Source organism: Sapajus apella, unplaced genomic scaffold (genome assembly GCF_009761245.1).
Source record: "Sapajus apella isolate SASKATOON/1434 unplaced genomic scaffold, GSC_monkey_1.0 scaffold19, whole genome shotgun sequence".
Classification (NCBI taxonomy): Eukaryota; Metazoa; Chordata; class Mammalia; order Primates; family Cebidae; genus Sapajus; species Sapajus apella.
Genome location: NW_022436959.1, coordinates 15324971 through 15346834, shown reverse-complemented (window position 1 = coordinate 15346834; position 21864 = coordinate 15324971). Strand labels below are relative to the sequence as shown.

Genomic DNA, 21864 nt, shown 5'->3' with positions numbered 1-21864 from the left:
AAAAATACAAAAATTTGCTGGGCATGATGGTGCATTCCTGTAGTCCCAGCTACTTGGGAGGCTAAAGTAAGAGAATGGCTTGAGCCCAGGAGGTAGAAGTTGCAGTGAGCCAAGATGGTGCCACTGCATTCCAGCATGGACGATAGAGCCAGACCTTGTCAAATAAACAAACAAACAAACAAACCTAACATCACTCATTTTTTGCCACAGCTCTTGGTCATCCTCCATTCCCAGAGGGGTAGGGTAGAGACTGTCAGCCTTTCAAGAAGGACCTCAATCATAATGGAAGAGTTAGGATATTCAATGTGAAGAGATGTTAAAGAACTAATGTCACATTGTGATAAACTCCACTGAGGAAAGTATGAGAACTCCGTCATAATGATGGGTTTTAAACACAGGAAAGATTATAATAGTCACACCAACCCGTTACACTCTGTTCCTTCTAGTGACTGTGTGGAAGGACATAAACTGTGCTATAAGGTGATTGCATTAAGCATTTGTTCATTTGACGTTCAGCCTGCAATTACAGCTGAGTGATTTTATCTTTTAGTCAGAGAAGATTCGCTGGGGTCAATCCATTAAGTCCTTCGAAGCTCAAGAGAAGACACTGTGTGGAGATGTTCTTCTCACAGCAGCTTTTGTGTCTTATGTTGGACCCTTCACAAAGCAGTATCGCCAGGAGCTGGTGGACTGCAAGTGGGTTCCCTTTCTTCAACAGAAGGTAAGTTCACTTCCTTACCTTGTCAACAGGCAGAAAAATCACATTGAAATTTCAGTAATAAAGCCCATGTGTCTATCAAGTACTTTGGGACTTCAGTAATAAGAACTGACCAGAAATTCCACTGTGAAGGTGTTTATGTGCTGCAGTTTTTATTTTTACAGAATTCATAATAAGTATTTCATTATTTTAAAAAATGTTTTTATTGATTTATAATACTTGCATGTATTTTGGTGGTAACGTGGTAGTTTGATATCTGTATACTATGTGTAATGGTCAAGTCAGGATAAGTAAGATATCTGTCACCTTAAACATTTTTTTCTTCTCTGTGTTAGGAACACTGTAATTCTTCCTTTATAGCTATTTGAAATACACAATAAATTATTAACTACAGTTTCCCTATTGTGCTATTGAATAGTGGCACTTATTTCTTCTATCTCACTGTATTTTTGTACCCACTAATCAACTTCTTTGCATTCCCTTTCTCCCATTTCCCTCCCTCTGGTTCCCTGGTAACCATCATTCTACTCTCTCTACCTCCATAGGATCCAGCTTTTTAGCTCACACATGTGAGTGAGAACATACGATATTTGTCTTTTTGTGCCTGACTCATTTCACTTAACGTAAAGTCCTCCAGTTCCATTCATGTGACTCCAAATGACACGATTTCATTCTTTATGGCTGAATAGTATTCCATTGTGCATGTATATCACATTTTCCTTATCTGCGCATCTGTTGATGGACACTTAGGTTGATTCTGTGTCTTGGCTATTGTGAATAGTGCTGCCATAAACATAGGAATGCAGGTATCTCTTTGATACACTGATTTCCATTCTTTTGGATTTATGCTTAGCAGCTGGATTGCTGGATCATAGGGTAGTTTTTTTTTTTTTTTTTTTTAGGAATCCCCATGCTGTTTTCTGTAGTGGCTATATTAATTTAAATTTCCACCAGCAGTGTACAAGCTTTCTCTATTCTCTGCATCCTCACCAGCATCTGCTATTTGCTGTCTTTTTTTATAACAGTCATTTTAACTGGGGTGAAATTATATCTCATTGTGGCTTGGATTTACATCTCCCTGATGACTTGATGATTATGAGCATTTTTTCATGTTACCTGTTGGCTATTTGTACGTCGTCTTCTGAGATAAATATCTATTCAAGTCATTTGACCACTTTACAATCAAGTTTTTTACTTTTTTGCTATTGAGTTGAGTTCCTTATGTATTCTGGTTATTGATGCCTTGTTGGGTGAATAGTTTGCAAATATTTTCTTCCATTCTATAGATTTTCATTCTGTTGGTTGTTTTCTTTTCTGGGCAGAAGTCTTTTAGCTTGATATGATCCCATTTTTGCGTTTGTTGCCTGTGCTTTTAAGGTCTTACCCAAAAAACCTTTGCCCAGATGTCCTGGAATATTTCCCCAATTTTTTCCTATTACTCTATGAATTCGTAGAGTAATTTTCTGGTTTCAGGTCTTAGGTTTAAGTCTTTAATCCATTTTGATTTGATTTTTGGTTTTTGTCTTGGTTTTTGTTTATTTCATTTTGTGTTTTTGAGACAAAGTTTTACCCTTGTTTCCTAGGCTGGAGTGCAGTGGTGCATTCTTGGTTCACTGCAATCTCTGTTCACCAGGTTCAAGCGATTCTCCTGCCTCAGCCTTCCAAGTAGTTGGGATTACAGGCACCTGCCATCACACCCAGCAAATTTTTTAGTAGAGATGGTGTTTCATCATTTTGCCTAGGCTGGTCTTGAACTCCTGAGCGCAGGTGATTCACCTGCCTCAGCTTCCTAAAGTGCTAGGATTACAGGTGTGAGCCACTATGCCTGACTGATTTTATTTTTGCACATGATAAAAGATGGGAATAGTTTTTCTTATGTTAGTGATGGTTTCAACAAGAACATAAAACTTAATTATGTAAACTATGGAGTTATAGTTGGAAAAGTATTTTAAACAAAAGTGATAACTGAAATCAAACTCAGATTATCATGTTATTGAGTAGCATGAAACTTTTTGTTTTCTTACTAATATTATGGGTTATTTGTTAAAGATTTTTAAAAGACTACTTTCAGACTTAAAGTATAGCATTTTATGTAACTATAAAGTATCTTCCCCTAAATTTGAAAATTCAAACCCATAAGCAAAGTGAAGTAATAGATTTGGAAGATCTAAAATCATCTAGTTTAAGATCCTGCTTGTACAAATGAGAAAACTGAGAAAGCAAGTCTAAATGATTCCTCTTCAATCATATAGAATAGAAAATCAGACCTCCTGTTTTCCAGGACTCTATTTTCTATACAGTACTGTCATCTCAATTCATTGAAATAGATTCTTAGTTTATATATCCAGTCCTTTCTGGAGTATGGAGACAAAGATGGACATGGGCACAGATAATGATAGATAATTGAAGCAGTCACACCTGCTGGTCTCTGTTACTTCAAGGAAGTAGGAAAATGCAGTGCAAGCTGGCCAGACCAAAGAAAATTGGAATTAGGAGAACACCTTTGACAAGAGTGGTAAAAATATCAAAAATACCTGTGAAGGGCAACAGGGGAATAGGTGGTCAGAGTCTCCAAGCAGCTTTAAGAAACCAAAGATGTATTTCAACAAGATGAGTTTGTAGTCACAGTAATAAAGCTTTCATCAGCAGTATTCAAAGTCCAGGAGTAAAAACAGAGGACAGAGAATGCCAAATCCAGCCATGTACAACATTTATAGGCAGGTAAGCCAGAAAGAAAGGAGGTGAGGAAAGTCATACAGTGACTAGCAGAACATTTAAGGAATGGGAAGTGCACTTTAGGCTGAAAAGAGATGGGAGGTTAGCCAGAAGTTAGTGTTAAAATATGGTAAATTTCCCCAAAACATTAAAGACAGAATTATCATATGTTCCAAAAATTCTGCTTCTCGGTGTATACCCCAAAGAAACAAAAGTAGGAATTCAAACAGATGTTTGCATGCTGTTGTTCATAGCAGCACTATTCACAGTAGCCAAAAGATGGAAGCAATTCTTCCGTGGACACAATGGATTTTTCAACATAAGATCATAAACATACAATAGAACGTTACTCAGCCTTAAAAATGGAGAAGATTCTGGTACATGCTGCAACATGGATGAACCTTGTCAATATTAGGCTAACTGAAATAAGCCACTCACAAAAGGACAAATACTGTATGATTCCACTTTAGGAGGGAACTAGGGCATTCACATTCATAGAGACAGAAAGTGGAATGATGGTTAGCAGGGGCTGGGAGAGGGAGGAATGGGGAGTTATTCTTTAATAGGTATGTTTCAGTTTGGGAAGATGAAAAAGTTCTGGAGATAGATAACGATGGTTGTACAACAGTGTGAATGTACTTAATGCCACTTGAACTGTACACTTGGAATAGTTAAAATAACACATTTTATGTTAAGTATATTTTACCACAATAAAACAGTAAATGGCTAAAGGCCTGGTGTCTTTTTTTTTTTTTTTTTTTTTTTTTTTTTTTTTGAGACAGAGTCTCACTCTTTTGCCCAGGCTGGAGTGCAGTGGTGCAATTTCGACTCACTGCAACCTTCATCTCCCAGGTTCTGGCAAATTCTCCTCCCTCAGCCTCCCGAGTACCTGGGACTACAGGCACATGCCATCACACCCAGCTAATTTTTTGTACTTTTAGTAGGGACAAGGTTTCACCGTCTTAGCCAGGTTGGTCTCAATCTCCTGACCTCGTGATCCACCCACCTCAGCCTCCCAAAGAGCTGGGATTACAGGCATGAGCCACTGTGCCTGGCCTGGCCTGGTGTCTCAATAGTATTTGTGAGAGTGTTACATTTGAAGATGTGAAAGAGATATAGACAGTCATAATCCAAGAGTTAGGCATAGGAATTTTAGGTTTCAATGGTGAAATAATTTCAGATTTTTACAAAGTCTGGGTCAACATTTCCCATCGAAAAAGGAGGTACTCTAATACCCCACCAAAAACATATCAACATCATGGGAGGAAGGGGTGTTGTATAATCCTCCCAGGTGATTCTCACGTCGTCCCCTTCCTCCCCCAATTGCCCCAGCATGCTGGAGTAGAAAGGAAATACAGTGCTTTAACATGACAGATGTCAAGGCCAGAGAGTGGATTCATCATCTGCATGGGCACTGAGGTTGTCAGGGATTGATAGCAGAACTTGGAAAGGCGAGAAGGACCAATAGCTGTGTCATTCATAAGGTGAGGAAATAGGTGGAAGATTGTATATCTGGATACTATGGGTCTTGAAGGTGGCATTTTGACTTAAGGATGGAAGAATCATCGTTGGGTTGACTTAAAGGGAAAAAAGAATGGCAACTCTTTCCCACATCCACTTTTCAGTTATGGCGGTATTAAGAAAATGGACTGTCTGCCACTGTGGTGGCTCACATCTCTCAGTGCTTTGGGAGGCCAAGGCAGGAGGATCCCTTGAGGCCAGGAGTTTGAGACAAGCCTGGGCAACACAGTGAGACCCTATCTCTACAAAAAAAAAAAAATTAAAATACCCAGCCAGGTGTGGTGGCAAAGAGGCTGAGGAGGGAGGATCAGTTGAGCTCAAGAGTTAGAGGTTACAGTGAGCTATGATGGCACCACTGAACTCCAGGCTGGGTGACAGAGGGAGAACTTATTTCAAAAAGAAAGACAGAGAAAGAGAAAAAGAGAAAGGGGAGAAAGGAAGGGAAGAAGGGAGGAAAATGAACTATTTCCCCTTGAGAAAGCCCTCAAGTGAAATGAGACTCTACAACAATGACTCTCGCATCCCAGCCTCATGTTAAAATCATGTGAGAGAGAACTTTTAAAGTGCATTGATGCCAGTTGAAGCTGAATCAGTGGGGGGAAGGACCATATCTCTTGGTAGCTTCCCCCCCCCTTCACCCCCACACAGAGTCTTGCTCTGTTGCCCAGGCTGGAGTGCAGTGGCACAATCTCGGTTCAGTGCAGTCTCTGCCTTCCAGATTCAAGTGATTGTCCTGCCTCAGCCTCCTAAGTAGCTGGGACTTCATAGGTGTGCATCACCACACCCAGCTAATTTTTTTATTTTTAGTAGAGTTTGGGTTTCACCATAGTGGGCAAGATGGTCTCTATCTATCTCTTGACCACATGATCTGCCCTCCTCAGCCTCCCAAAGTGCTGGGATTGCAGGCATGAGTCACTGCACCCAGCCTCCTGTTGGCAGCTTTTTAAAGCTATCCCATAATTCCAATATCCAGCCTGGGGTTGACAGCCATTGCCCTGGGTTAAGACAAGCAGGTAGAGAACATAAGGCAATTTGGTCCAAACAGGACTAATATACTAAAGGGTATGGGGGAAGGGTTGTCAGAAAGTACAACCATAGGCGCATAGTTTGAGGGATGGGACAGGGAGAAAACAGTAACACAGAGGGTAGTGGCTGAAATGGCCTTGAGGATCCAAATCACACTGTTTTCCCAAGGTGTTTCGATCCAAAGTTGTGGTTTGCTGAGCAGATGGACAGAGTCACAGGCAAGTTCAAGGCAGCCTTTGCACTCTACTCCTTGCTTTGACCCAGCAGTTTATAGACAGAGCAAATACATGGCATCATTAGTGCTTGTAATTAGTTACCAGTTTTTAGTTATTACCAGCACTAATTCTAAGCCTCTATGTCCTAAGCAATAAAATAGAGCTATCTACCTTGCAGAACTCTTGTAAGAGTTAAATGAGAAAATGGAAAGAATGAATATATATGAATAACTTTTGTGAACGTATTCAAGCCTTACATAAACATTAGCTGTTACGTTACCATAACATTAGGAGAAACTGGAAGTATTGCCTCCACGGGAAATTACCCCTTTTTCTTAGGAATATGCTAGTTGGTCAGTCTTTGGAGGACTGATGGGCATTCGGTGTTAGGACTAATTTCACTTTGGCTCATGGCATGTGCTTCCAGCCTTGTCTTTTCTCTCTAGCAAATGCTTCTTTTCCAAGGAGTGAGCCTCCTTCTGTGTGTGTTCAGTGTGTTCAGCCCCACCTCGTAGTAACAACCTGACTCGCAACATGCTGACCCTACTAGTAGAGCAAGTAGACGGAGCCTTTCAACAGGCTGACTTTAGAAGCAGACTTTGAACTTAAAGGGTTCCCTCTTTGTACTTGGTTTCCAAACCCATTTTCCTTGCTGAAGGCTCCAAGAAATTCTGAAAAGACAAGTTCATTATAATAAAAAGGTATACTCTAATATGTTCCTTAAGGAAGGGGATATTTCTGAGAAATGTCTGTTGCTGTACTTACAGAGACCTAGATGGGAGAGCCAAGTACACACCGAGGCTACATGGCATAGCCTATTGCTCCTAGGCTACAAACCTGCACAGCATGTTAGTTTATTGAATACTGTAGGCAATGGTAAAACAGTAATGAGTGTTTGTGCATCTAAATCTATCCAAATGTAGAAAAGATACACTGAAAATATAGCCTAGAAGACTAAAGTTGGTACACCCGGATAGAGCAGCTATCCTGAATGGAGCTTGCAGAACTGGAAATTGCTCTGGCTTAGTGACTCTTCTACTTAATGCACACAGCTGAAACAATTGGGGACTGTGAGTAACCTTGATTTCTGAAGCTAAAAGGACTACTGTGAACCAATACAAAGTCCATGGTAGCCTACAGTAATGTCCTAGGCCTTCACATTCACTGTGAATGTGACTAAGCTAGTGCTCGGGGGAGACTGGTGTTCTCTTTCATCCCTGGCTCTGTACTCTGCACAGAGTAGGTGCTCAAACTATTGATTTTGGATAGGAGATTTGCAGGTGCACCTTCTGTTAGACTTTTAGCTTCAGAAATCAAAGTTACTCACAGCCACCAATTGTTTCAGCTGTTTATATTATGTAGAAGTAACAAATTAAAGCCACATATCTCTTGCCAATAGAGAGTACTTACTCTAAAAGATCAAATTGCCTGTGTCTCTAAGGGAACTATGTATCAAGTCAGATACCAAGACTTGTTCAGTATCACTAGGAGATAAGATCTGATTCATTTTTAAGATAACACCGTAGTCAGAGGCATTATGAATATTATGCTATTTTTCCTATATTCATATCAAATTTCATCCCAGCCTTAATGTGGGAATCCTTTCAGCATTTTGTTTCAGCATTGGTTTGAAGTGACAAACCAGTGAACCAAACTGTTCCGTCCTCTACCTACTACAGGTGCGTTCTCACTGCAGTCTCTTATGGAGGGATGCTTCCATGTTAACTGCCCCAGCAAGCCGGGGGGCTAGCTCCGTATTCATCCTGCACATTTTGGTGTCTCCAGACAGTGTTTCATGTGTGCAGAAAATGCTCAATAATTTTCTCGTGATTGATGACTGAAGGAGTGAACAAATACATTCTTTAATAAGTTTTTGCCACAATATTCTTTGTTGTCAATTTTTATAAAGGATGATCCTTATTCTTTAAAATGGATTGTTCTGTCCACCCCGCTTGCCCCCCTCTCTTGCCCCTCCCCTGTCTTGCCCCTCCTCCTCTCACCCCTCCTTATCTCTTGTGCCTCCCCCCCTTGCCCCTCCCCTCTTGCCCCCTCTCTTGCCCCTCCCCCTCTCTTGCCCCTTGTCTCTTGCCCCTCCCCCTCTTGCCACCTCTCTTGCCCCTCACCCTCACCCCTCCCCCCTCTTGCCCCGTCTCTTGCCTCTCCCCCTCTTGCCCTTCTCCTCTCTTGCCCCTCTCCTCTCTTGCCTCTCCCCCCTCTTACCCCTCTTCCCTTTTCCCCTCCCCCCTTTTGCCCATCCCTACTCTCTTGCCCCTCCCCATCCCCTTACTTTACAATGCAGTCAAGGCATAGAGAATTTCCTCTCAGCCTAGAAGTGACATTAAGTTCCTTTGCAGAACTGAGAAGTTGATGGAGTTCCAGTGTACTGAGTACTTTTCATTAACCCATCCAGAAAGAGAGGTCATCTGTTTGCAGGATTGGTGGGTAGTGGGTAGAAAAAAATGAAGTGCCTGAGCAAGATGCTGCATTTTAGCATTGCTTATGAGGGAGTGGGGGATGTGGATCGCTCCATGGGCAAATAGGTTTCTGATATCCTGCCATTCTTCCTTGTGTGTAAATTCACTCTTACCTAAGTATGGGGCAAAGACTCTCTCAGTTGAAGCCCAGTAGATGCACTTGATAAAACAGATGTTGAATCCACGGTTGACAGAATTCTGAGATGTGGAATACTGGGTTTATCAAGTCAAACTTCCTCTAATGATAAGTTGTGTTTGCCTTCTGAGAATCCACAGAGAATTTACATGTGTTTCCCTAGAGTTACTTTCTCATGGCTTTGTTCTCATGTTTTCTTGTCTGCCTGCTCTGTCTGCCGCATGGCCAATTTATTGCATTCAACTCTGATTTTAAAGGTTTTCCTTCCACTAACTGAAGGCCTGGACTTGATTTCCATGTTGACGGATGATGCTACAGTTGCTGCCTGGAATAATGAAGGCCTGCCCAGCGACAGAATGTCCACTGAAAATGCTGCTATCCTAACACACTGTGAGCGCTGGCCTCTGGTGATAGATCCCCAGCAGCAGGGAATTAAGTGGATCAAGAATAAGTATGGAACGGACCTGAAAGTCACACATTTGGGCCAGAAAGGGTATGTGAAGTTTGAAGGCTTTCTGTTTACCTGCTGTGCAGTGGGTCTGATTTATATCAAGGTGTGATGTTTCTTAGACCTCTCCACCACATTGATGTATTACAGTTTGGTGCTAGTTTTTTTATCTGCCTGCTCGTGTTTCATATAACTATCTGTGTTGAAAAGGCATTCATGTTGGATGGCATCACGTTATTGGAAGAAGAGATAAGATTGAAGGTTAGAAAGGAAAAATATGTAAATTTTCTAAAGCCAGGAATGGATATGTATTATATATCCATTATATATATTACATTCCTTCTCTGGAGTGTTTGGATAGCAACACAAGAATTGTCAGCGGTGCCTCCAGGTTTAATGATGGTCTGGTCATATTCCTAAATCTATACTTCGCCTATAGAAGGCTCTTAACATGGCTACAAATCCCAACATTGGATGCCTGAAGTTAATTTAATATCTTAGTCAAGATTTACGTGTCACTTGTGAGAAGTGAATCTGCTCCACGACACTCTGTTACTGAGTCATCATGATAATACTGTCCTATAGATAGAAAGCTGTCTTGTATGCAGTTGTTATTCAGTTAATGTTGAATAAATTGTTTTAGAACTATGGATATGTCACTTGACCTTTCCATTCTTTTTTTTTACATAGAGTGAAATAAGAAATTTCTGTAGTTATACAAGTAAATGTAGCTCTTAGACCAGGTGCAGTAGATCATGTCTACAATCCCAGCACTTTAGGAGGCTGAGGCGGGAGGATTGCTTAAAGCCAAAAGTTCAAGACCAGCCTGGGAAACATAGTGAAACCCCCATCTCTACCAAAAAAAAAAAAAAAGTAGCCAGGTGTGGCAGTGCCTACCTGTAGTCCCAGCTATTTGGGAGGCTGAGGCAGGAGGATCACTTGAGCCCTGGAGATTGAGGCTACTTTGAACCATAAACATGCCACTGCACTCCAGCCTGGACAACAGAGTAAGACCTCATCTCTATTTTTTAAATGTAGTTCTTGCTTATCTGAATACTTGGAGAAAATTATTTTTGGTAGGGAGATAATTTTTTGGAGGGTAAGACCGAAATAAAGTGACAGCTCGCCATTTTAAGTAACTAAACTTAAAGGTTTAAAAAATTAAAGTCTGATCAAATTATAAAGCAATTTATACATGAATTTTTCATTAAAAAAAAAGACCCTTCAAATGAATTTAAATGTATGATATTTGGGTAAGTTACACTTGTTTAAACTATGGTTGCTATTACAAGCAACTAATCTACACATAGATTTATTATTTCAAATGATTGAATTTCACTTGAAAAATATGACTGACATGTATCTTAAAACCTCATCTTTAATTTCTGTGTAATCTAAAGGAAACTACTGCTTTATAAAATAATTTTCTCTATTAATGATAATTTAATCATATAAATAATTTTGAACATTTTTATGCCAGTTGACATTTTATTATCTCAAATCCCACTGAATTTTAAGGTTTTTGAATGCCATAGAAACTGCTTTGGCCTTTGGTGATGTCATCTTAATTGAAAATCTCAAGGAAACGATAGATCCAGTCCTGGATCCACTACTTGGCAGGAACACAATTAAAAAAGGAAAGTAAGTATTCTGGAATTTTTAACATCCATTTCGTGCTAAGTGATTTTCAGCAGCAGCATCTGTTTCTTAGCCTCATAATAAGCGGTGTATTGAAATCTCTTTGATATTTCTGAGTTTCCATTTTATGTACCTACATTCCAAAGCCAAGGTAACCGCAACATAATCTAGACTTTCAGACTATTTGGAGGATTTCGATTTGTTTTATCCAATTCATGATTTATGGACCAAAAAAAATGCATTGTTATAAATCAGAGAATAGTTGCCTCTTTAAATTTATACCGGTGTTTCTCTAACTTCAGTAATTTGCACAACACCTTGAATATGGTTGCATATCTACATATCACTTGTACCTGTTTACTTAATATTTTTCTTAAACTAGATTTTATATCTATTCACTGTTTTTTAAAATCAGGATGCATTTACTGTGCTAACTCTGTTTTGTTTCTAATATACTTAAAATGTAACCATTCAGAAAAGGAGAGCTCATGAGTGGATCCCTGAAATCACCCCTTATGCCAACAGTGTTGGATTATCAACAACAAAGAAACACTTTCTCCTACCCCTCCACGAGCTATGTGTGACTTTCTAAGTGGCTGCCATTCTCCTAAGACAATATACTTCCCAGAACATTCTCTTAGGGGCATTGAAGCCACTTCTGAGGAGTCATCATGTCACTTTCCTGTCGATGTGTGAAAGGTCAGGTGCAGCAATTGTGTCTTCAATCAAGTCTGGGCGGGCATAGGGGAAACTGGCACTCCAGAGACTCCTATGCCTCTTCGCACAAGCAATCGACATTGACTAGACTTAATTCACTGGATTTCCTTCTCTCTCTCCTTTTTTTTCTTCAAAGAGATATAATTTCAGAACTTCCCCCACCCTGTTCTTCCTTAACACCCATGCTCTGCCTCTAAGGTGTCTGTCTCCTTTTTCATCACTAGATTATTCCTGTCAGTTTTAAGTGGAAATAAGCCTACATCAGGGGGACTAACTTCTTGGTCTCTAACTAATTTGTATGGTATTTATCATACAGCTCACTAAGTAAATCCATTCAGAGTGACTGACAACTTATAATTGTTTAATAAGCCAAAATTTGCCCAGGCACACATTTAGAACAATCTAATAAGCCACTTGACAAACTGCAACTTTTAACATAAATATAATTGTAGCTGTGTCTGACGTGTTAAAAATATAGTGTAAAATCTTGAATGTCAGTAAAGTGAAATCCTTGTTATTAACGTTCTGACTCTATTATGAAGACCTAAATTTTTATCAGTTAAATGCATGTTATCTGGGCTTCAACTTCAACTTTCAGTAGCACAATTTAGGTGTAAATAATTTGTTGATTCTCATTACATATGTAGTTGGATAATCTGAAATTTCCAAAGACTGATAAATTTGAGTCATGATTCCCGGTATGGATGTAGTTAACTATCAGTGAGGATTTTAGAGTTCTTCAATTTTAGAAATAAATTTTACGTAGAACTTCAAGTCTTTATCACAAAATATCAGGCCAGAACAATTTAATTCAAATTAATAATATTTATGGAATATTTTCTCTCTGTTAGGCCTTATAGAATTGATCATGTTATTCCAGCATTTCTTTTAAGGCCAAGAAGATGTAAGATAATCGGTAAGAATATAGCAAACGGAGCTGATTGTATCCAGTTGTTATATTTAACAGCCCTGGCTCGTAAACCCTTATGCCTGGGAACAACTGTTTGCTTGAGGGTGAATCTCAACTCTCTATCCTCAACTCTTCCTCCTTCCCTCTTGCATGTAGATGTTTTTATAGTATCTTCACCCAGAGACTGTGAGTGCCAGTGGATTCCTTAAATATCCTCTCAATCGCTGAATAAACCTTCTCTGAGCACTGTTATATGCCATGTACTGTACTGGGGTCTGCAGATTTAGTGTGATGAGAAACAGACCCTACACTTGAGGATGCTACATTTCTGTTAGGAAAGACAGACCTATAAATAATCAATGAATGTAAAGCAGAACCATTGGCGTGGTGATACATGTATACATAGCAAGGAGTTGTCAGCTCCATAGTGGAGACTTGAAAAGACTTCCTGGAAAAAAATTACCTTTGATTACATTTTTATTTAATACAAGTCTCAAAAGTTAAGTAAGTGTTTCTGAGGTACCAAGTGGGAGAAGAGAATCTTGGAGAGAGAGCCCTAATTTCAAATAGCAAAACACACAAAACAATCCAGCAGCTTTGGGGAACTGCAAATAGAATCAAAATGTGTGGAGAGTCTGTTGGGCAGGAAAAGAGAGGGATGTGGACTGGGATAGATGAGACCAGAGAAGAAAGCAGGACCCAGAGCACAGACTTCCTTGGTTGATCCCTAGGTTGGCCTTTATCTGTGTGTCGATAATTTCTAACCTCTCCTAAATACACCCAAGGGGCCTGTTTCTATCAGTTACACTGGCTGGCAGTAGCAATTGTTTTTAAAGGACCATGCCTTCCTGGAGTCTCCATATTTTCACTCGAGAATCATGATCATAAGTCATTGGAGAAGCTAGTAAGAACTCCCATGCATGTGGAAGCAGAGTGAGCAGATGAATGTTTCTGAAAGTATGGCATGAAGAGGCGTGGACCTAGAGCCAGAGTCCAGTTAGTAAATAATTGCAGTAATCCATTAGTTGAGACATGGTATGAGCCTAAACTTAGGCAGTGACAGGAAAGAGAGGAGAGGACATATCAGTGTGATAACAAGGTGTTAATACCACCAGTTTATGGTAATTAATTGGATATTATTGGTGGGGAGAAAGGAAGGTTCAAGGATGGTTTGTTCTGCCTTCTGTCAGATAAATGATATTGTGCTTTATGGAGAAATGTATATAAGAATAAGAGTAAGTATGGGAAAAGAAGTAATGATTTCTCTTACTTGTAAACGCAAAGGTTGAGGTACTTCTTTAACACTCATTTCTAAACCAGAAGTCTGAAAAGAAGCTGGACATGTGACTATGGAGCTTAATAAAAGAATGTTGGTTGACCATGTAGACCAGGCGTATCTATCTAGAGAAGCAGCTACGCCATCGTGGTGGATGTGATTATCTAGGGAGACTCTATACAGCCAGAAAAACAGGGCACCCTGTCTTCCCTCTGCTCTTTTCCCATGAGAAAAATGGGGACCCAAAGACATTAATTAATGTCCTCTTGCATACCCTATAACTATATGAAGTTTATGTGAAAACCTGGTTTCTTTAACAGCTTTTTCTCCTTTTTGTGTTTTTTAATTGCTCTGTCCTAGTTGTACGTATTTTGGGGGTACATGAGATATTTTGATACATGTGTACAATGTGTGATGATCAAATCAGGATGATTGGGATATCTGTCATATCAAATGTTTTTCTTTATGTTGAGAACATTACAGTTTTTCTCTTCTAGCTATATTGAAATATACGATAAATTATTAACTATAATTTTCTACTATTCTGTTGAATACTAGAGTTATTAGAATTATTCCTTCTAACTGTATTTTTGTACCCACTAACCAACATTTCCTTATCTTCCCCCTCCCCCGCTGACTTCCTTTCCTGGCCTCTTGTAGCCACCATTCTACTGTTTGCCTCCATGAGACCCACTTTTTTAGCTTCTGCATATGAGTAAGAAAATACCTTATTTGTCTTTTTGTGCCAGGCTTATTTCACTTGATATAATACCCTCCAGTTCTATCCATGTTGCCACAAATGACAGTTTCATTTATTTTTATGGATGAATAATATTTCACTGTGTATACGTACCACAATTGCTTTATCCATTTGCGTTCATGTGTTTTGCATTACTATAAAGGAATACCTGAGACTGGGTAATTTATTTTTGTTTAAAGATAATGATTTAGCTCATGGTTCTGTAGGCTGTACAAGAAACATAGTGCCAGCATCTGCTTCTGGTGAAGCCTACAATCACAGTGGAAGGTAAATGAGGAGCAGATATGTCACACAGCAAGAAAGGGGGCAATAGAGTGGGCAGGAGAAGCCAGGCTCTTTTAAACAACCATATATCAAGGTAACTCATTCCCACAGGGAGGACCCCAAGTCATTCATGAGAGATCTGCCCCCATGACCCAAACATTTTCCACCAGGCCCACCTCCAACATAGGTGGTCACATTTCAGCATGAGATTTGGAGAAGACAGATATCCAAACTATTTCACAATTCGCCCACTGATGGACACTCAAGATGATTTCTTATCTTGGTTATTGTGAATATTGCTGCAGTAAACATGGGAATGCAGATACTTTTTCGATACACTGATTTCATTTCTTTTAGATATATGCCCAGTAGTCAGATTGCTGGATCGTGTGGCATGATCCTGAGGAATCTCCATACTGTTTTCCATAGTGGCTATACTAATTTACATTCCCACCAACAGTGTACAGTGTTCTCCTTTCTCACATTTGTTATTTTCTGTCTTTTTGGTAATAGCCATTCTAACTGGGATGAGTTTTGATGTACATTTTTCTGATGATTAATAATGTTGAGAACTTTTCAGACACCTGTTGGCCATTCGTATATCTTCTTTTGAGAAAGATGTATTCAGGTCTTTTTCCCATTTTTAAATCAGATTATTTGCTTTTTTTTTTTCCGCTATTGGGCTGAGTTCCTGATATATTCTAGCTATTAATCCTTCATCAGAAGGATACTTTGCAAATACTTTCTCCCATTCTGTAGTTGTCTCTTCACTCCATTGATTGTTGCCTTTGTTGTACAGAAGCTTTTTAGCTTGATGCAATCACATCTGTATATTGTTGATTTTGTTGCTGTTCTTTTTGAGGTCTTATCCCCCAGATCTTTTAACCAGATTTTTCAAATAAACAGGCATTACTCTCTTTCTGTAGGGTTTTTATGAGTGCTACTTTACCAGTCTAACTTTTTCCCTGCCCCTCAGTTTTTTCCCAAGCCTTGTTTATTTACCATCAATGTTTGGAAACTATGTTTTTCATACCTACAGTTTCCTCTAATATAGCCCAAGCCTTTCATTTCTTCATGCCACAGATAATTCCCCCTCCTATGATATTTTATTTTATCTAACTTTTCTTTTCACAGATCTTAAGTTCACTAAATTTAGGAGGTAACTGCTATTTAGCCAATAGCAGTTAAATGTTAACAGGAAGTTTTAATTTTCCGTATTTAATGCCGCCCATGCCTAGTATATTTTCCCTGTGTCATTTTGCCATTTTTTCTCCCCCTTATAATATGCTTAGTTTTTTTCTCACTCATGCATAACCTTAATTAATTATAAGTTATTTATGGATAAGAATCATATATGACTTAAAAAGATGGTTAGCCAAGATAAAAGAACATACAAACATAAAACTTTTATTTCAGTTACCATGGAAGATTAGATATTTGAAAAAACCTAAATATATTAGCTAAAATACCTAAATACATTAGTTAAAATATTAAAAACATCTTTTGAAATGTATTACTGAGTTGACCAAAAAAAAAATAAGGGGGCAACCAAAAAGCAGGAACTCATACAAGGAACACCGAAGATTGTTTCCTTCCTGAGGGTACCTGCTAAAACCTGATGACCTTGGGTTTCTCTTTTGAGAAGGTATAAAGCTTGGACAAGCCTGGGGCCTGTTCAGGGTATGTAGTCTGCTAAGAGATTCCTGTATAAAGCTAGAGGACACATCTTCCATTTAAGGATGAATCTGTTAAAATTAATAAACACGAATAATTGCTAAACCGAGAAAACTTTCCTTTTCTAGCTTGGCACTGAGAAGAGGCAGAAAAAAATGTCCTGTCCTAGTTGCATCCTAGGAGTATTTTGGGTTTTTACTGTGTTTAAATTTTATTATTTAATACTGAGACCTATAAAATACCTAACATATAGAGTTATAAAGCATAATAAATTAGACATGTTATCTGCCATTCAAATTATTGTTAATATCCTTTAAGTTACTTTTGTGTTCCCCTCCTTGACAATTCTGCCTCCACTTCCAAAGGTAACCAGTGTTCACATATTGGAATGATATGATCAGTTCCATAAAGCCTAACAGACAGGACATAGTAAATATTATTTACTTAATATTTTTAATAACATACATAAAATATATTTTTAATTCAGTGAATAAATACGTATTTAGTCAAGTTTCTAGAATGTGACAGGCATATAAAGATCAAAGAGCTGTCAAAAGATAAGTAAAAGATCTAAATAGACATTTCTCCAAAGAAGATACACAGCCAGTAAGCACATGAAAAGATACACAACATGATTAGTCATCAGGGACATGCAAATCAAAGCCACAAGAAGGTGAAGATCCTGAATGTTGCTTATCACTTCATTGTAATGTTTTATCATATGTGTGTATATTCTTTTTTTTTTTTGAGACGGAGTTTCGCTCTTGTTACCCAGGCTGGAGTGCAATGGCGTGATCTCGGCTCACCGCAACCTCCGCCTCCTGGGTTCAGGCAATTCTCCTGCCTCAGCCTCCTGAGTAGCTGGGATTACAGGCACGCACCACCATGCCCAGCTAATTTTTTGTATTTTTAGTAGAGACGGGGTTTCACCATGTTGACCAGGATGGTCTCGATCTCTTGACCTCGTGATCCACCCGCCTCAGCCTCCCAAAGTGCTGGGATTACAGGCTTGAGCCACCGCGCCCGGCCTGTGTGTATATTCTTAAACAACATATTGCTTTGGAGCTTTATAAAAACACCTTATAGTGTATGTAGTTTAAAAGGACTTGATTTTTTCCCTCAATCATATGTATCTGAGATTTAGTCTACATTGTTGCTACTGGCTCTAGTTCTTTCAATTTCATTACTATAATATTCTTTTTGGTTTGTTTGAGACGGCCTCACTCTGTCACCCAGGCTGGAGTGCAGTGGCACAATCTTGGCTCACTGCAGCCTCTACCTTCTGGGTTCAAGCGATTCTCCTGCCTCAGCCTCCCGAGTAGCTGGAATTATAGGCACCTGCTACCAGCCTGGCTAATTTTTGTACTTTTAGTAGAGATGGGGTTTCGCCATTTTGGCCAGTCTGGTCTCAGTCTTGACTTCAAGTGATCTGCCTGCCTTGGCCTCCCAAAGTGCTGAGATTACAGGCATAAGCCATCACGCCCGGCCTATTACTGTAATATTTAATGATAATAGTAAGTATATTTAATTAAATATCACTATAATATTTAATGATAGGAGTGTTCCTCAATTTATTGAACATTCTTATTGAAGGAAATTTTTGTTGTTTTTAGATTTTTTGCTATTATCAGTGATGCTGCTATAAATGTTAGTGAATATTCATGCATGCATCTACAGGTACACACATTCATGTATACATCTACACATATACACAGCAAGCTTCTTAAGTGTTTATATTCTGTAGTAGGATAGTTGGGTGGCAGAATGTATGCACAGTCATCTTTAAAAGATAAAACCAAATTGTTTTCCAAAGTGTTTAGAAATTTACATGCTTACTGGTAGTATCTAAGAATTATGGGCTGGTTGCGGTGGCTCACACCTGTAATCCCAGCACTTTGGGAGGCCGAGGTGGGAACTTCACAAGGTCAGGAGTTCAAGATCAGCCTGGCCAACATAGTGAAACTCCGTCTCTACTAAAAATACAAAAAATTAGCCGGGCGTGGTGGTGGGCACCTGTAATCCCAACTACTGTGGAGGCTGAGGCAGGAGAATCTCTTGAACCCAGGAGGCAGAGGTTGCAGTGAGCTGAGATTGTACTGTTGCACTCCAGCCCAGGTGACAGTGTGAGACTCCATCTCAAAAAACAAAACAAAAAATTGTGGAGTCTTCCAGAGAACTAAGAGGAACTTTTATGCTTCTGTTGCTTTTACAGTCCAAAAGCTTTCCCATATTTAATACTATTAGCGACCTCTTCCTATGTCAAACTATTTCTGCCTCCTTTTTTTCCACTTTTATTTTTGAATGAACAAATTGAGGGCATACTAAGCTTTCAAAATAGCTTTGTTACAAAAGCTTAAAAAGCACTTTGATGGAATAATAGACATTGGAAACTCTGAAAGGTGGGACCCTGGAAAGGAGAGTGAGTGTTAAGAAGTAACCTAATGGGCACATTGTATGTTTCTCGGTAATGGTTACATAGAAAGCACAGACTCCACCACACCACCACGCAATGTATCCAGGCGACAAAACTTCTGTCATACACCCTAAATCTATAAAAGTCATTTTCTTAAGAAGCATTTTGAATAAATTTTGGTATTTTTGTTATTGCATTGTTTTGCTTGATAAAAGTATCTTTAAAACAAGGGAAATGCTTTCTCATTCCCTCATGTAACTCTTAAAAAGTAGTCACACGTATACAAAGTAGGAGATATGGTAAAATAAAAATTAGATTGCTACAAATATAAATTATTTTTCTTTTTTTGATGAAATAAATAAAAGTTGGGAGAAAATACAAAAGAAAATTAATGGGAAAATGTTACTATGTATTTATTTAATAATGGAGCTACCCATTTGCAGTGTTATAACAGGAACAGAAAATTTTTGAAAATTAATGTACATGTTTGTAAATTTTATAATGGATCTTTCTGTTTTGACCTCCAACAATGAACAGTTCACTCGATTTCTCTGTCCTCTTTTTTTTTCCTGTGTGATTCTATCTTTATGTAACCTGTGGCTTTACAAATGTTTTTCTTGGTGTTATAAAGACAAGATAGCATTGAAAAGAGAGAGCAAGGAAAACAACCTACAGGGACTGCGGAGCTGCCACATTCGCCCAGAATGTCTTTATCATATCCTCAAATGCAGGTGGGATAACACTACCCTCCTTTGAGAAACTCACATCTCTCAGAAGGTTTTTGGCTATCAATAGTGTTTTTGTATATTCTAGTTCTGTTTGCGTGGGGGAGATTTTTTTTTTTTTAACCAGTATTAGTTTATTCTTCCTAATAATGAATGTCTGAGAAATGTTTGTGATAGATACAGCATAGTCCAAAAGTTGAAGTTTATTAATAATTGGAACGTTGTGGAGTATGAAGTAATGAATACTAATTACTCCTTTCATGTCTGACAGCTCCCTGTGGACCAATACATCAGCCCAGACTTTAATTTGCCTCGAGTAATGGTTTCATCAATAGCACATTAAATCTGTGTGTGAGAAGATATACAGGTGAACCTGGCCCACACAGTAGATACCACTGTCATAAAATGGCCGCAGGCCAACGACAGCTTGGTAATTACAAATAATTAAATCCACCAAGCTCCAGACAATCCTAATTTTAAATAAAATATATTTTATCATATCAATCGACAAGAAAACATATCTGGAAAGATTTATCAACATGTAATTTTTCCAAAGCAAATTTACTGGCTTACGTATTAGAGAAGTTGCTGATCTGTGAAGCATCTTCATAAAATTATCTCTTTAGTCTTTCAAATACTCCTAAATATTATTGAAATAATTTTTGAAAGACTGGAGTAACTTTACTGCAAGATATATTTCAGATTGGAGTATATAAATATATTTTTTAAAGATATTTTATGCTTAATTCTATATTTACTTTTTATACAATTCTTTTTTATCACGCACTGGGGTACATGTGCAGGTTTGTTACTTAGGTATACATATGCTATGGTGGTTTGCTGTACCCATCAACATGTCATCGTAATAGGCTTTAAGTAGCATGCCCTAGAAAGGAACTTAAAATTGGCTACTAGAAATATTAGCTGTATGAGTTAAAAAATTATTTTTATAGAAATAATATACAAAGAGGGAGATGACATTTTATAGATATTTATTTTATAATGACTAGGTTTCCTGAAAGTTATGTTAAGGTTAAGAAGAAGAATTGCTTTCAGTTAGCAAGTTTTGAGTTTATTAACTCTTATTATGTTGCTGTTCTTGAAGTTGATGCCATGCAATTATATTAGAGTTGACTATTGATCTATTCAAATGAGGCCTTAGGTGAGACTTAAGGCATAACCATGTTATACTGAACCCTACAGTGTAGTAGAATGTACTCTCTTGAGTTGGAAGCTTATGGATTTTTTTCTTTTTCTTTTTCTTTTTGAAATGGTGTCTTGCTCTGTCGCCCAGGCTGGAGTGCAGTGGCACGATCTCGGCTCACTGCAACCTCCGCCTCTTAGCTTCAAACGATTCTCCTGCTTCAGCCTCCCGAGTAGCTAGGACCTGCAGGTGCCCACCACGACGCCCGGCTAATTTTTGTATTTTTAGTAGAGATGGGGTTTTACCATATTGGTCAGGCTGGTCTTGAACTCCCGACCTCATGTGATCCGCCTGCCTTGGCCTCCCTAAATTCTGGGATTACATACATGAACCACCGTGCAGAGCCTAGCTTATAGATTTTAAATAAACTGTAGAGTTGTGTAGTTCTCTCATTATTTCCCTTGCAGTTAAGAATAGATTTATTTTCAAGTTCATTCATGCTCTCCTATAATCGAATTCAGCATTCTAGTCTCTCCTAATTTCCAAATTCAAAATAAAATTTAATTCCCACAAATCTCCAACAGCTTTTCTATTCCTAAATTTAGTAAAGGTTTTTGTTTGTTCGTTTGTTTCTTAATAGTGTAATCTCTAGCGTCTGCAGATAAAGCAGCCTCACATTCACAGTCATCTTGGAAATAGCTGTTTGACTTTATCTGAAAATAAGTACCAAACAGGTCTTCAGATTAAGAATCATCAGATTCTTTTCTTTTTGAAAAAACAATCTTCCAATAAAAAAGTGAATGAAATTTTCTTTGTTTCTGCTGCTACGTTATGTGTTTAAAATGGATATGTTGAAGGATGTGTATGTGTGTATCAAAGGAGAAACAGTCTACTTATGACTTGCTTTTTTAATTTTGGGGTTTTTTTTTTTTTTTGTATAATGTTACTTGGATTCCTGAAACACCAATATTATTATTTTTTTTAATTCTGGTTGAAATTTGCTTTTATCTTAGAAGGACATGTTGTTTATATTAACTGTATGAAGCAACAAGACAATTAACTCATTTCTCTTCAGGGTTTTCTTCCCGCC

General features: G+C 38.4%; 1 protein-coding gene across 1 annotated transcript in view; it reads left to right on the top strand.

The window, feature by feature from the left end:
• The window catches only part of DNAH11 (dynein axonemal heavy chain 11), a 406504-nt gene that overhangs the window by 309025 nt on the left and 75615 nt on the right, over positions 1-21864 (top strand). The window contains exons 63-65 of the mRNA XM_032287021.1: positions 551-721; positions 9063-9298; positions 10772-10894. Coding sequence (XP_032142912.1) covers positions 551-721; positions 9063-9298; positions 10772-10894 — 530 coding nt within the window. The remainder of the gene's footprint in view (positions 1-550; positions 722-9062; positions 9299-10771; positions 10895-21864) is intronic.